The 15,992-nt window shown below is 36.9% G+C and overlaps 2 protein-coding genes across 2 annotated transcripts; one reads left to right on the top strand and one right to left on the bottom strand.

Moving 5' to 3' along the window:
* Positions 1 to 458: 458 nt before the first annotated feature.
* Positions 459 to 3,409, top strand: LOC142555191 (G2/mitotic-specific cyclin S13-7-like). Its single transcript, XM_075665925.1, has 9 exons — positions 459 to 755; positions 1,053 to 1,191; positions 1,299 to 1,359; positions 1,463 to 1,660; positions 1,780 to 1,905; positions 2,137 to 2,385; positions 2,482 to 2,643; positions 2,757 to 2,938; positions 3,031 to 3,409. Exons 1-9 carry the CDS (start codon positions 719 to 721, stop codon positions 3,188 to 3,190), a joined length of 1,314 nt encoding a protein of 437 aa, XP_075522040.1. The 5' UTR covers positions 459 to 718; the 3' UTR covers positions 3,191 to 3,409.
* Positions 3,410 to 3,443: 34 nt separating this feature from the next.
* On the bottom strand, positions 3,444 to 9,049 carry LOC142555190 (molybdopterin biosynthesis protein CNX1). The gene is made up of 13 exons (XM_075665924.1): positions 8,757 to 9,049; positions 8,348 to 8,474; positions 7,946 to 8,073; positions 7,745 to 7,846; positions 7,545 to 7,628; positions 6,672 to 6,899; positions 6,274 to 6,464; positions 6,047 to 6,148; positions 5,271 to 5,579; positions 4,671 to 4,828; positions 4,454 to 4,560; positions 3,897 to 3,953; positions 3,444 to 3,810 (listed from the first exon to the last, which is right to left on the bottom strand). The coding sequence occupies exons 1-13, from the start codon at positions 8,931 to 8,933 to the stop codon at positions 3,592 to 3,594; spliced, it is 1,989 nt and encodes a 662-aa protein (XP_075522039.1). The 5' UTR covers positions 8,934 to 9,049; the 3' UTR covers positions 3,444 to 3,591.
* Positions 9,050 to 15,992: the final 6,943 nt, after the last annotated feature.

Genomic DNA, 15,992 nt, shown 5'->3' with positions numbered 1-15,992 from the left:
TTGTTTAAATTCTTTTTTGGGTCAAATTTCTTCTTCCAAATCAAATCTCTACAAATTTCATATTGAATATTTTTTCCGAATTGTTAACGAATCAATACCAGATTACGAAAAACTAAAATAATGATTAAGATTAATTCAATCATCCGACAATAGTACCTGAGTTCCAACAAAAAAATATTTATTGTATTATATTTTATGAGTATATAAACATATGAAATTACTTTTTACTCCTTTTTATATATATATTTCTAAGAGATGGACCAAATCAAATTAGAAAAGGTAACCAACCTACTTCAAGGCAAGGTTAAAATAAATGGCTCCCCTATTTCTTCCAACGGCTAGTTAAAATCTACGTGATGCCCGAAATCCCGATCCTAACCGTTGATTCATCATGAATCCAATGGATTCTATTCAGAACTTGGAATATGACCGTTAAAAGGGTAGCGTCTCTTCAATTCCAACTTTTCATACCGTTCACTCTCCGCATAAACCCTTCTCCTTCATCACTTCTTGCAAAGAAAAAAGAGAGACAAGAATCACGCAGAAGAAGAGGGATTTCAATATTACATAGTGGCGATCGAAAACCAAGAAGGAGAGACACGAAACAGTCGTCTCCTAGGTGTTTTTGTCATCGGTTTGGGCTAGTGTGGGTGGAGTTTTTGGCGGTCCAAGAAATTACAATTCTGAAGAATTTGGACTGGGAGAGGTAGATTTAGAGATGGCTTCAAAAGCTGTTGTTCCGGAGCAACCGAGAGGTAATGTTTTGTTTGTAAGTTTGTGTTTTTGTAGTTAATTTATTTTTTTATTCTGAATGATCATGAATTCGGTTGATTTTGTAATGTGGTTGTGTTGAGTTTTGGTGATTACTGAAATGGGTCTTTGAATCTCTGAGGACCATTCGGATTTCCTTTCTCCGTCAACTTTCAGTATAATCTTGAAGGGAACATTTATGATCTGCGTGGATTTTAGTTTCTTGTGGTTCTTTTTGTTGTTTAGGAACTAATAAAGATGGATTCCTCGTTGACGGATATTTTTTTCCCTCTTTGATTTAGGATTAGGAGCAGCAAAGCAGAAGAATGGACAAGCCGAAGGCAAAAACCGGCGAGTTCTCAGAGATATTGGAAATTTAGCAATTGCTCCAGCTGTAGTTGAGGGGAAGGCCCAAAATCAAATCACTCGCCCTGTAATAAGGTCCTCGTATTTTTTACACATGTTCACACACTGAATGATTCTTGGCTCTGTGCAAGTTACATAAGACTGGAGAAAATTGATTCTTTTCTTTTTCTTTGAATTTTCAGGGGTTTTGGAGCACAGCTATTGGAAAATGCACAGGCTGCAACAGAAAAATACAACAGCAAGGTAGAATATTGAATTATATTTACATCTTGTCGGTATTGTTTATAGTTTCTTTTTCTTGAATCTTGAGTATTGCCACCATATATTAAGATTTGACTTTGTGCAGAAACCTGTGGTGGGAAAAGACTGTGCTGCGACAGCTGCTGTAGTACCTATGAAGGAACCACTCTTGCCAAAGCAAGAAGCTGTAATTGCCATCAGTTCTGATGAAAAAGAAATCTGCAAAAGTGAAAGGATAGTGAAGGAAGGATCATCAAAGAATCCCACCAAAACTCTGACTGCAATTCTTACTGCTAGAAGCAAGGTTTATAGTTTCGATCCAAATACCGGTTTCTTTATTATGTAATCGACAATCTACTATTCTCAACCCATACTTTTTTCAATCCTCTCTCTGACATGGACTGATTTGTTGATGTTTTACAGGATGCTTGTGGACTCAACAAGAAACCAAAGGATCTCATAGTAGATATTGATGCATCAGACGTGGAAAATGAATTGGCAGCTGTCGAGTATATTGAGGACATCTATAGTTTCTACAAGCTCGCAGAGGTGCATTTTATCTGTAGATTTTTCTAGAGAATATGGAGCCAAGATTTGGATTTAGAGAGCTGTGAATAATAGACAAAAACTCTCAATATTTCGAGTGTAACAGAAATATAGGATGATTAATAATTGCATTTTTTAGAAATTGTGAATCAAAGTTGGCAACATTAGCAAATATTCAAGTTTTTCCTTCCCGTGCCTTCTTTGCACATCTCATACTTACTGTTTTTCAACCAGGGAAACGCTCGAGTTCACGATTACATGGATTCACAGCCAGAAATCAACTCCAAAATAAGAGCCATCCTTGTAGATTGGCTAGTTGAAGTCCACAGGAAGTTTGAGCTGATGCCTGAAAGTCTTTATTTGACAATCAATATAGTTGATCGGTTCCTATCGGTAAAAACTGTTCCAAGGAGGGAACTGCAGTTGGTTGGCATTAGCTCAATGCTCATTGCTTGCAAGTATGAGGAAATATGGGCACCAGAGGTAAATAAATAAGTAAAATAACATAATCCAATCTTTATTATTTCTCATAAAATTGAAGAAAAAGTTGTACTTATTTTCTTTTATCCTTTTTTATAGGTAAGTGACTTTATAGCCATATCAGACAATTCATACATCAGAGAACAAGTTCTTCTAATGGAGAAAGCAATTCTTGGAAAACTTGAATGGTATCTAACTGTTCCAACTCCATATGTTTTCTTGGTTCGATACATAAAAGCTTCAATACCATCCGATCATGAGGTATAAAATTGTGTTTATCATATTAATATGTATCCACGCTTTGCCTTGCATCAAATTCCTAGACCTTTTCAAGTTCTACGTACGCCATTGAATTATTGTTTCTGGCGACTCAGGTGGAGAACATGGCCTTTTTCTTAGCCGAACTTGGTTTGATGAACTATGCCACCGTCATACCATACTGCTCTTCAATGATTTCCGCATCTGCAGTTTATGCAGCACGCTGCACTCTTAACAAGAGCCCCCTTTGGACCCCAACTCTTAAGCACCATACTGGCTATTCAGAAGATCAGCTGATGTAATGAACTTTACTATTTTTTCAACTTGTACACATATCAGAAGATGTTTTTCCCTACAATTTCATTGAAGTTGTTTAATATTTTGTTGTAGGGAATGTGCAAATCTTTTGGCCAGCTTCCACTCGGGTGTGGTGGAAAATAAACTTAAGGCAGTTGCTCGAAAGTACTCGAGCCCAGAGAGGGGTGCCGTAGCCTTGCTTCCTGCCGCAAAGGGACTTTTTTCCCAGCTTAAGAACACATCCGCAAACTAACTATTTTGGGTCGTGTTTCAGTAGAAAGATCACTTCTGGAATGATCGATCTGTGTTAGCCTCTAGTGTGGATTTTGTCAATTACTTTGTCGGGATTGAAATGTTTTTCTCAGGTTATTATGATCACCTGCTGTCCAATTAGATTCATCATTAGTTATGTCAACTGTAATTTCTTCTGCCTTTTGGCATCTGAACATGATATAATATTCTTCTTTATCTTCTTTCTACTATTTGATGCTAAAAATGCAACAACAAAATTTGAAGACAGCTCTGCTAAAAACTATTCATCTGTGAAATCTGAGCATATTTAAGTGGCTCATTCCCAAAAGAGCAACAATAAGAACCAAATTATAATGTTATTATATTCGTAAAATCAGACAACACGACGACCTGGTCTACTTACTAATGGGAGCAAGAACAAGTTTCTTCGACCACACCAGCTGCAGCTTTGTTGTAGCTATGTTCCCAAGTATTTGTTGGGGTCGCTTGTGCATGAGGAATATGCTTAGGATGTTTTTCCGTCTTGTCGCCCTTAATTTGCTTAAGTGCATGCTTAAGAGAGGGTAGCAACGCCTCCATGCATTCGGCTACCGCATTTGGATTTCCCGGCATGTTTATTATCTATTAACTATTAAATTCAGAAACAAGCAGAGAGAGAGAAGAAACGTGTTAAACTTAATGTAATTGATTAAATAGCGGGCTCTTACCAATGTCGACCCTCTTATTCCAGCAACAGAGCGCGACAACACTGCAAATGGTGTCACCTGGTGATCACATCATGGCAGTAAGAAAAGAGGGGAATGGATTTTCAAGGGGTTTTTGGCAATTTACACCCTAGAAAATAGGAACCTCAGCATAATGTCCTTTTTTATACAAATTCTACCCTAAAAAAAGGATATGCCTTGCACATTGCACCCTTCTACCAGCTTCCAGCTTTCAGGGTAATTTCATCAACTTACTCAAGTCCAAGTTCGCTATTTACCTTGTGAGTATCTTGAATCACTTGGAATTTTTTCATTTGCATTTACAGTGTTGGATTGAGTTTATGTTTTCAGTTTATCCCTGCATTGTCCTAGTCTTAGTCTTACATTCAAATTCACTATCACCTATTGCTACAGGAAAGTGACCAAAATAAATTACCTTGCCTCAAAAAGGCTGTTATAAATTGATATTCAGGCTGAAAATGCACAGGAGATCTGTAGAAGGGTGTTATCTTATATATATTTAAATTATAAGATAGCACCTCTAAAGGAAATCTATTTACCTTTAAACTCTCTTGCATCATAACGTGCTGTAAACCAGGTGTTTCCTTTTGTATCACTTCTTTAGTAGCTTCTGGTGTAACATCCCTAGGGGAGAAGCCAGTACCACCTATTTTGTTTTGCATGTTTTACTCAAAAATTTTCGGTGAAAAGTAACAATCCAGCAAAGTGTGTAGAAAGATAGATACACCAACTAGGAAAGAGTATCTATGCAATTACCAAGGGTCAGAATGAGATCCATTTTATCAACGTCGCTCCACCTCTCCAAGAATTCCTTGATTCGTGGAATTTCATCCAGAACGACAGCTGTTGTGATTACCTTTGCACCTCCTAGTTTTTCTGATGATGAATTCACAACAGATACCGCACGTGGACCACTAATGAAATTAAAAAAAAAAGTAACTGAGTCATCAGTGCTCAAAGCAGAATGGTGTGTCGCTCTATATTATTCACATAAAAGATGGAGTTTTCTAGTAAAATTATCACCATAGTAGCAAAAGTCATATCAAGGCAACGTTTCTCAATCGGCCGAAATTGTCACAAATTCTTCAGTACACCCATTATTCGCTTTCACATGGATGTAACTCAACTTGTGTAATTGTTCTAGCATCATTAAAGTGACCTTTCAGGAACAATGATCCAAAAAGATGTATCATGATGCACCTTTTTGTCTAATTCAATATTTATTGCTGAAGTGCCCATACAATAACAGTACGCTAGCAAGATCCAACATTGAGAGACTGCCAAGTAAATGATATACAAATAACTATCTAATTCAGCTTACATACTTGTAAGAATGACACGGTGATGCGAAATTACCTCCGATCAGGCCCTGCCCCAGATGCAACTGTATCACTCACTGTGAGGATAGCCACTCTAACCCCCGATTCTTCAAGCTTGCCAACATCTGCTTTGTTTGGAGCACTTTCTTGTGTTATGCACACTGAATTTGGCGTGGGTAAACTTCTGGTCACAGCAGTACAACTTAAATCAGAAATGAGAATTGCCGGTACGTAAGTTCCAGCAGGAATCAGGTTGCCTGTTGCTGGAAGCTCCAATAAGGCATTTGCAGATTTCATACTCAATAGTCGACTGCTAATTTGGTGACCAGTGCTCTCAGCAACAAATCTGTAACTCACAAAAAGAACAAATAATTGTTTTATCAAAAACGGTTATTGGACAAGGGTTAAGAACATAGGAGACTGCCAGTGTGTTTGCATAGAGAATCTTTCTTTGCCAAGTAAAGCAAACGCTCAATTAGACTTAATTTTGAAAGAGCTTTAAGAAAAAGGCAAAAGCAAGAAGTCAGAAAATATAGTTCTTATTTCTTCAACTTCAGTTTCTCTTAAAAACATGAAAAAAATATTTTTCTACCATCATATTCAAATAGAATATTTTCCACTATCATATTCAAATATAAATCAGCTTTTGTTTTTATTCAAGAAAGCACTTCACAAAACCAATCAACAAGTGTTCTTCAAGCTAAATGTGACTGTATAAAATACACACCCTTTACACCACCAAATACTTTTCACACACATCACACATTTACACGGGGAAAAACATATTCAGTACTCAAAATTTGCTCTCCTCACCCAGAATTTTTGGAACCATCAGATTCCCAATAAACAGTGGCGCGATGAAATTCTGGACGGACTGGATCTGCCTTTATTGACTGCTTAAGACGAGCATGTATTCTACCAAACAAGATCATCGACATTAAGAAAATTTCAGTTAAGTGAAAGATTTATAAATTAATAAAAATGATTAGTCGATACCAAACAGAAATATTGAAAGAGAGAGATCTACAATTCTTAAAAACCTTGGAAGGTGAGGGTGAGTCCATCCAAAAAGATGTCGAATTGTAGGAACCACAAAAAGATGGTAACAGACTAAACAACTCACTGGGTTTCCAGGCAAACCAAAAGCAAGAATCTTACTTCCAACACTGTTTTCAGTTGACCCAGGAAGAACCTCTGCAAATGTGATGGGCTTCCCAGGTTTCATGAAAACCTGAATGAAAAATCCAGTCAAAGAAGCAACTTTTATCAAAACCCTAAGGAATCATGAAATTAGGAAATATAAGGGGAAAATAAGAAACTTATATGAATTTAACTGCAGAGTACAATTATCAATTAATGCAAACCCCATCTCCTACAATTTCGCACCTATATTAAACCAAAGTAAAGTCAACTTCGAGCCAAACTTTGCATGGACTACCTTGTGAAAATATAATTTTCCTCTCTTTTCAAGTAAGGGTCTGACATAATCCCTGTCTCCCATTGAAACACCACCAGAAGATAATAAGATATCGATTCCAGAAGAAAATGCTTGATCAAAAACCCTCTGGATCTCTTTTTCATCATCACGAACTATACCAAGGTCAAGAACTTTGCACTGTTGATGTATTGCAGCAGCAAGAAGCATTGCACGGTTGGAGTCCCTAATCTGAAGAAGCACAGAGTACATTACGGCATAGGATACATTTTATGGAAAACCAATAGGGCCAATGTTATTTGTGAACTGTAACGTCTGGAACTTCTTTCCCACCAAAAAAATGGAGAAAGTAGCGAGAAGAAAAAATAAGATAACTACGGATAGATAGGACTTGGGAGGTAAATTAATGTAAATCAGACCATAAACTCGGGGTTTTTTCCTTAGAGAGTAGAAAGATTGGCTGTGACCATGTAGAGAGAAGCTTAAGCTGGTGAAACTTAAGACAACCGGGTGTTCTTAAAACAAAAAACAAATAATTGTCAATGGGCATGCACGCAAGATTGGAACTTTCACCCACATACATTAAGCTATAGGATCAAAGCATAAGCTAATTGATATTCGAGGACATAAGCAACTAATGTTTGTTGACTAAATTCATTTTAGAGAGGGGCAGGGGGGAGGCATAAGAAAAGGCATTAAAGGTAAGAAAACTTGAGAGGCGAAAGAATGATTGACAGTTCATTATGTGACCGTAAATGCATTTGAAGTTTGAACACAGCCTTTGTGAAAAGTCGATCACCAAAATGTCGACTCAAACACTTGCAAGCGGTAAATAATCACAAAAAGATAAAATTAATATGGAAACATTTCCACTACCTGACCACGATTTAAAGACTCATTTGTCGGCTCAACAAGTTCATCACCAGTCGAAAGCACTGCAATCTTGGGGGTTGGATATACCTGCGCGATCGAATTGTCAACAAGTTTTTAAGAACCTCCTCCTGTAAAAACAGAAAGTAATAGGTGGAGGAGGAAGAGAGACATGCACAGAATGGACTTAAATAAAAAAGGAATACCTTTACGTTTGTCACACCCAAAGCGGCCATTAGACCAATCTCCGCAGCACCCACTTGTTCCCCAGATTTCAACACCACTTCACCTTGAGCTATATCACTCCCCTAGCAAATGAATTTATGAGGAAATTTAATCATAAAAATATTCATATTAATGCTAAGGTTTGAATACACAAATGTAAGAAACAGCAAACATCTTCGTACCACTGGTCGAATATCACATCCTTGTGAAACTGATTTTAATATTTGTACTCGCTTTAAATCATCTGATGTACTCCCTACTATAGCGTCCTCTACTTGCACAACAGCATCGGAACCATCAGGAATTGGTCCTGGAAAAAAACAGGTTCAATAGTCAATCCAGTTACGCTACATGTCACCTTATTGGCTGGGTATTGGAAACAATGAAGCAGGAACTTTTGAAATCATTCTGAATCTGAACTAAGAACTCTGAACCTTGACCTCCAATACCACTTCACATGTCCAAATTCCATCCGGAATGTACAAACAAGAATTATTTGAAATTCTGAACAAACAATTTATGAAACAATAAAATGAGAAAATTCAACCAAAAATTGAACAGTCAATCTACAACAAAAAACTCACCTCCAGTTGTAACATATGCAATCGTTCCGGGTGTCACTGTGACACCAATTCCATCATTTCCAGCTCTTGACTCGGTAATTACAGGGTATTCACCAGGACCGTCTGATGCGAGGACAGCATATCCATCCTACATATATAACAAGATCAAAGTAATCAATTCCCAGAAGAACATGAAAGAATCAAATTTGAACATTCTCAACACCCGATGAATAACAATTTCAAGCATATCACTGAATCAATACCCATGATATGGTAAATATCCTACCAAATATCTAATTATATTTTAGAGATATTACAAAATATTAAGTGTGGATATGCGCTGATCCAGTTGCCATCATCATCCCACAAAAGAATTAGCGGAACAAAAAAGAAGCTCAGACACAATCATTTACAGTAGACAGAAACTGACCTTGATAGACGCCCGGTAAGGAGGAAGGGGGTCGCGAGAGATGACGTCCTGTGCCAAGATTTTGCCCAATGACTCGTAGATGGGCACCGTCACAGGCGGCCGCCTTTTAGCAACACTGAGCACTGCTTCAATGGCTTCCTCCACGGATATCATTTTAACATCACTGTCGCAATTCATCGCAGCTCCTTAGGAGATTGGGGTAAAAGAACAGCTGTTTTTTTCTTCTTTGACTCGGACTGCTCGAACTCCAAGAAAGATGCTCGTTTTCTTGTCTACTTCCTCAATTTTTTTTTTTTGGGAGAATTCTGTACAAGTAAACAAGTGGGATTTGGTGTTATTTTTTAGTGCTTTATTTATTTATTTAAAATAAACTTTGTGATTCCATCCATTTCATTTACTTCTTTGGAACCAAACCCAATGGTTTAGATGTAGTTCTGGCGTCAGTATCGGATGATTTTGGGGACGTGGGGTTATGCTTTGTGATTCACACAAAAATTCGTGTGACACGGTTTCACGTGTCGTATTTTGTAAGACGGATCTCTTATTTGAGTCATCCATGAAAAATTATTATTTTTTATGCTAAGATGATTACTTTTTATTGTGAATATCGGTAGGGTTGACCCGTCTCGCAGATAAAGATTCGTGAGACCGTCTCACGAAAAACATACTTTTGTGATTTTATTATTATTTAAATTTTCTGATTCAATCAATTTCATATTTTTTTATTGATGAATTGAGACATGTTTGATGCTCGTTCGAATGGAACCAAATCAAATGTTTTATATATAGTTTTGATGTTGGTATCGGATAATTTTGGTCTTGATTTATCACTGTTTGAACCAATTTGAACTGAAATTTAACCACATACAATAATTAAATTAATTAAAATTAATTATTTGATCCACGAACTAATTGTTCTACTATAAAAAAAATGTCATTGTATTTTGTATTAAAAAAATTGGAGCGGATTTAATAAATTTAAAAGTCTTATTACCAATAGAATGTAAATCTGAAAAAAAAAATTTAAAGAACTTTATTTGTATATGATTTCAGCTTCAAATTTAGTAAAAGATCTTGTAATTCTTTACCAGATTTCTTTATTATGAATATAAGTGAAAAAGTTTATTCAAACAGCTCAAGACTTCTAAGCCTGCTTCTTCATCTTATAAGATGGAATTACAAAGAGAAAACTTCGGTGAAATTTTAAACTAAACGTCCACTACTCGTTTTTTTTTTAAGTATGCTAGAGAATTTTTTTCTCTTTCTTCTTTATGCTTTCGGCCGAACTACAAATGTATACGTATATGTAATTTTTGTCATTTAAAATAAATCAATCAACCTATTATTTGAAAATCCAAAAGAATGCATTGCAAAACATAAAATCGTAAACCGTCAAACCAAACCTAAAACTATAATTTTTCAAAATAGCAAATATTCTTAAATCCTCTCAAAATCTCTCAAAAGCATTAAAGTCATAAAATCTTTAAAGTAATCTTTAAATCATAATAATGCGAAAAACTAGCAAAGGTCATCGGGTTATGTGCACTATCAGCCTATCTAGTTCACCTATCAAGTCTTCCATCATCAACAAAGTCATGCTCATCTGCATCATGTACACATAGTGAGTGTATTGACTCAGCAAACATTAACCATGATAACAAGTAATGCATATACATTCCCAAACAACAATGAAAGATACTTTTAATAAAATAGTTCTTCATGAACATGCATAAACTTTAAACTTTTTTTTTTCCTTTCATCATATACATATACCTTTCCTTTTCATTGAATTCAGATCGTTAATTGTGACTTTTGTTTCAGCTTTTTGTCGATGAATCCATCTACGTCTAACCATGGTACCAGGTGGCGAGGACATTTGCGACACTCTCACCCGTCAACTGAGCATTGGCCTTACATATTATCATATCGTTTCATTTTAGTTACAATCAAGTCACCTCCTTCAACCTTTCATTATATTCATCACTTATAAAAATTTCATGCTTATATATCATTTTTCCTTTAAATCAAGCATGCAACACATCTTTTAGCATTACCGTTTTCCATCATAAAATCCCATAAACTTTCAAAATAAACATTTTAACATTCATTATAGCATTCAGGGCACTATCAGGACGTCTAACATTTTTTTCAGGTGTAAAATCACCGTTTTTCCCCTGAATCCCTAAATTTCCCAAATTACCCTTGGACCTTAAAACGACGACCATAATCTATCCAAATTTAACATAACACCTTAAAATACACCCATAAATATTTCTTAGACATAAACTTAAGATCCTCGACTAATTTCCCATTCGTTTTAAAACTTGAACCTACGTCTCGATTTTAACCCGAATCGACTCGAAACTTAACCAAACCTTACCAAAATTGAACCATAACTTATTAACACCTAACCATACCCTATACAACCCAAATCCCCATTTAGAACCCTTAAAGACACCTAGAACCTTGCTGAAAAATTTTGCACTAAATCGAACCAAACCCTAGCTCGACCAAACGACACGTCCCTCAACTCCAGCCCTTAACCAACGTGACCAGCCCCTAACCAACCATACTAGGACAATGACCGGGCAAAAAAGCTGCTGGACCGAGCTTAGAGATGTTGGGAAATTACCCCAAAGCGATGCCAACCACGATGATAATAGCACCCAAAAATTCGGAATAAAATAATCAACAAGGACACAAAGATTTACGTGGTTTACCCAAGATAGGCTACGTCCACGGAGCACTGCAACTTTTATAACCGGAAGAAATATTACAACAAGTGTATACACCAATACACTAAATATCTCACACTCCCAAACCCGAGTATACCGAGAAAATAATTTCTCTAACTCACACAAGAGAATTCCCGCACTCAAGAAAAAAATACACTCTTTTTTTTCTATGCACTCTCTTTTTATCAAAGCTAAAAAGCTTTTGATTTTGGGATACAATAACTAAAAGAACTGAGCTCTATTTATAACTAATTCCTACGATCAGTTTTGTAAAACCTTTCGATGTGGGATATGTTTTTCTGAGTATTTTATTTTGACGTGGGCCCCACCTCATTAAAAACTCACCTAACAATTCTCCCACTTGAAGACTTGATTTCAATCATGTCTTCACACCATCAGTGCAGCAGCTCATACCTCCTTTGTTAGTTCAGGAGACCAACTGAAGTCAAACACAACTTCAGTTTTTCAATGATTACAGCCTTCGTGAGCATATCAGCTGGATTCTTGCTTCCAGGAATCTTCTCAAGCTTCAAGACTCCATTCATCCGATCTCTAAGGATCCTCATTCCAAGGATTTGTTTTGTAGCACCCAAATCCTTCAAAGCAAATTCCTTTGATAACTCTTTCTCAAGTTTATCAATCTCCTCCAGACAAGCTTCTGCTATCAACATATCATCTACATATATCAGTAGTATGATATAATAACCATCAAGCTTCACATAACAATAGTGATCAGCCTGATACCTCCGAAAACCATCATTATTCATTACACCATCAAACTTCTTGTACCATTGTCTTGGAGCTTGTTTGAGACCATACAAGCTTCTCTGAAGTTTGCACACCATTTTCTCTTTTTCTCGTACTTCAAAGCCCTGTGATTGATTTATTTCTTCATCTAACTCACCATGAAGAAACGTCGTCTTTACATCTAACTGTTCCAGATGTAAATCTTCTTTTACCATCAATCCAAGTACAGTCCTGATAGTAGTTAACTTTACCACCAGAGAGAAAATATCAGTGTAACCAATGACTTCCTTTTCACCTTTTACAACAAGTATTTCTTGTACCGCTTGCTACCGTCATGTTCTAACCGGTACTCTCACTTGCTATGTAAAATCTTTTTACCTTCAGGAAGTTCTGACAACTCCCACATGTGATTGGATGACAGTTAATCCATCACATCTTCCATGGCTAACTCCCACTGTTTCAAGGTCTCATAAACATCCGATTTATTTTTCACAAAATAAACCCAAAACTTCCTGCTCGAATCGTCAACAGTAGTGCCATAATATCTTGAGTGATCTACAAGGGATGTCACAGGAGATGGTCCACATACATCAGTACCAGCTCCAAATCCGCCGATTTCGGTTCTCTAACCTCTTTTGAAAAGCTCACATTTTTCTGCTTTCCAAAAAATACAGCTTCACACAGCTTGTGTTCAACGATCTTTAATTCCGGTAGCTTTCCGTTTGTAACAAGCATTTTCATTCCCTTCTCACTCGTATCCCCAAGCCTACTATGCCATAGACTTGAATTAGCTCCAGCATCCACAGCCGCTAATTTATTTCTCAAACTGGAAGTCATATAAAGTGTTCCAGTTTTCTTTCCACGAGCAACAATCATGGCTCCCTTTTTCACTTTCCAAGAACTATCACCAAAGGTCACCTTATGACCTTCGTCGTCAAGCTGTCCCACTGAAATCAGATTGTGTGTCAACTTTGGTACATGTCTTACTTTGTTGATTTTCCAGACAGATCCATTTGTCATCTTCATCCGGATATCACCCATACCAACAATTTCCAAGGGTTTTCTATCAGCCAGGAAAACTTTTCCGTAATCTCCCGCAATGTAATTATCGAATACATCACGATTACCAGTGGTATGAAACGAAGCTCCCGAGTCCATAACCCAAGAATCAACCGGGCTTTCCATGGATAGTAATAGAGCATCATGTACCTCCTCAGTAACAACATTAGCGTCGTTCTTTGTTGATTTGCAATTCTTCTTCAAGTGACCAGCCTCACCACAGCTCCAGCACTTCACATTCTTTTCAAAGTTGCTTTTGTCTTTTCCATTTCTTGACTTGGACCTACCATGCCATTGGTTAAAACTCTTTTCACCACTCCTGCCCCTTCCTCTGTTCTCGAGATTTAGAGCAGATCTCGATGATATTCCTTCACCAGAATCCATCTTGCGAACTTCTTCGGCAAGAATTTGATCTCTCACATCATTGAATTGTAGTTTTCTTTTTCCAACAGAGTTGCTAACCGCTGCCCGCATCGGTTCCCAATTGTCTGGTAAAGACGCCAAAAGAATAAGTGTCTGAATCTCATCATCAAATTTAATTTCAACCGATGTTAGCTGTGAAACAATCGTGTTGAATTCATTGATGTGTTTAGCCACCGAAGCATCTTCTCTCATCTTCAAGTTAAATAACTTCTTCATGAGATATACTTTATTATTTGCCGATGGCTTTTCGTACATGTCCGACAAAATGGACATCATCTCCTCTGTTGTTTTTGCTTCGGCCACGTTATGTGCCACATTATTCGTTAGGGTCAATCGTATTACACCTAACACTTGTCGGTCAAGAAACTTCCAGTCATCATCCTCCATATTTTCCGGTTTCTTTCCTGATAGAGGTTGATGCAACTTCTTGCTATACAGATAATCTCTAATCTGTAACCGTCAGAACGAAAAAATCTGTTCCGTCGAACTTGCTGATTCCCGGTCCCGATCCATCATCTCCGGCCATCACTTCTCTAGCCTTAGCAAAAAATCTAAAAAATCTTTTCTGATGTGGAAGATCAGACAAAGCTGCAACCACAGAGCATACTCAGAATTCTTAAGAATTTTCACAACAAGGCTCTGATACCAGTTGTTGGGAAATTACCCCGAAGCGATGCCAACCATGATGATAATATCACCCAAAAATGCGGAATAAAATAATCAACAAGGACACAAAGATTTACGTGGTTCACCCAAGATAGGCTACGTCCACGGAGCACTGCAACTTTTATAACCGGAAGAAATATTACAACAAGTGTATACACCAATACACTAAATATCTCACACTCTCAAACCCGAGTATACCGAGAAAATAATTTCTCTAACTCACACAAGAGAATTACCGCACTCAAGAAAAAAATACACTCTTTTTTTCTATGCACTCTTTTTTTCTATGCACTCTCTTTTTATCAAAGCTAAAAAGCTTTTGATTTTGGGATACAATAACTAAAGGAACTGAACTCTATTTATAACTAATTCCTACGATCAGTTTTGTAAAATCTTTCGATGTGGGATATGTTTTTCTGAGTATTTTATTTTGATGTGGGCCTCACCTCATTAAAAACTCACCTAACAAGAGATCCTATCACCCATAGCGCCCAAACCCGAGCCCTACATGGCTTGCGCGACTCCACCTAGCATCGATAGTCCTTCTCTTCACACCAGGTGCCTCTTGACCCATCTAGGACCATGACTAGCCCCCTTTAGAACCCCTGGACGTGATCCTACAGCAGCTAGCAGTCGTGCCCTTATAGGAACCCAAATTCGAACCCTAGTTTCACCTCAAACCATAAAAAGCATGCGGCCTTCTCCTAGCTCTGGTTCATCTTTGAACCGTGACCCCTAAGGACTCTTAAACACACTGAATTTCGTCTCTTTTGATGACCATACCATGGCAGCCCCTTTGTGCAACAAATACATGAATTTAAAAGCAATAAAAACCATGATTTTCCATGTATATGCCATAAAAAGAAAAATAATTGAAAGTGTATCATATTTTTCATGCAGTCATTTTAAATACACATAATATGGTATGACCAATGAGTGAAGGAAGATTAAAGCATGCTTTTACGTGAAAAATAATCCTTGACGCGAGGAAAGTTGACGGAGAGACAAGGGAAGAAGCTTGGTGAAATTTTCCTCAAAGTTCATGTGAATAGATTGAAAAGTGAGTGTGTGTGCGTGTGGTTGGCTGCTAGGGAGTGTCATAGTGTTTTTGAAGCTTGAGGCATGAGTTTGAGAGTTTAGGGCTTAGGAAATTCCAAAGCTTTGGTATATAATAATATGGTACAAGTTTAGGCGCAATAACCTAGGTATAGAAGGCCCATTAGACCCATTAGAATATAGGTAACATATTTTGTTTAGGATAGTTTTCGAAAATATTAGTCGAGTTCCCAAAAAGTCCTTATTTTCGTCAAAAATCGATTACCAGTTTAAAATACGACTTGACATGTAAAAACACCTCAAAATTTATCATTTTCGAAAATATCATATATTAAATAATTAAAAATAATCATTTAATAAAAATATTTTACTTTTTTATGGCCCCCGGTTCCCGTTCCTCGATCGCGTCTCGAATAACCTTTAAAACATAGCTTTATGCATTCTAGTAGAAAGCCTTCTTTTAAACATGTAAACATGTCTACTATGTTTAATTAATACAATTTACATAGTTAATTAAACATTTTTCATTTTCCTTAGATTTGCATGCACT

This window comes from Primulina tabacum, chromosome 9 (assembly GCF_025594145.1).
Source record: "Primulina tabacum isolate GXHZ01 chromosome 9, ASM2559414v2, whole genome shotgun sequence".
NCBI classification, from domain to species: domain Eukaryota; kingdom Viridiplantae; phylum Streptophyta; class Magnoliopsida; order Lamiales; family Gesneriaceae; genus Primulina; species Primulina tabacum.
This window is presented reverse-complemented; position numbering and strand designations above follow the sequence as displayed.

Bases quoted from the DNA above. Each gene is read 5' to 3' on its own strand.
- LOC142555190 (XM_075665924.1), bottom strand. From the start codon at position 8,933: ATGAATTGCGACAGTGATGTTAAAATGATATCCGTGGAGGAAGCCATT. The intron at 6,149-6,273 runs GTTTTTAAGAAT...CTTGTTTGGTAG, and splicing joins ACTCACCCTCACCTTCCAAG to AATACATGCTCGTCTTAAGC. The intron at 3,811-3,896 runs GTAAGAGCCCGC...AATAGTTAATAG, and splicing joins GAATAAGAGGGTCGACATTG to ATAATAAACATGCCGGGAAA.
- LOC142555191 (XM_075665925.1), top strand. From the start codon at position 719: ATGGCTTCAAAAGCTGTTGTTCCGGAGCAACCGAGAG. The intron at 1,906-2,136 runs GTGCATTTTATC...TTTTTCAACCAG, and splicing joins GTTTCTACAAGCTCGCAGAG to GGAAACGCTCGAGTTCACGA. The intron at 2,939-3,030 runs GTAATGAACTTT...ATTTTGTTGTAG, and splicing joins TATTCAGAAGATCAGCTGAT to GGAATGTGCAAATCTTTTGG.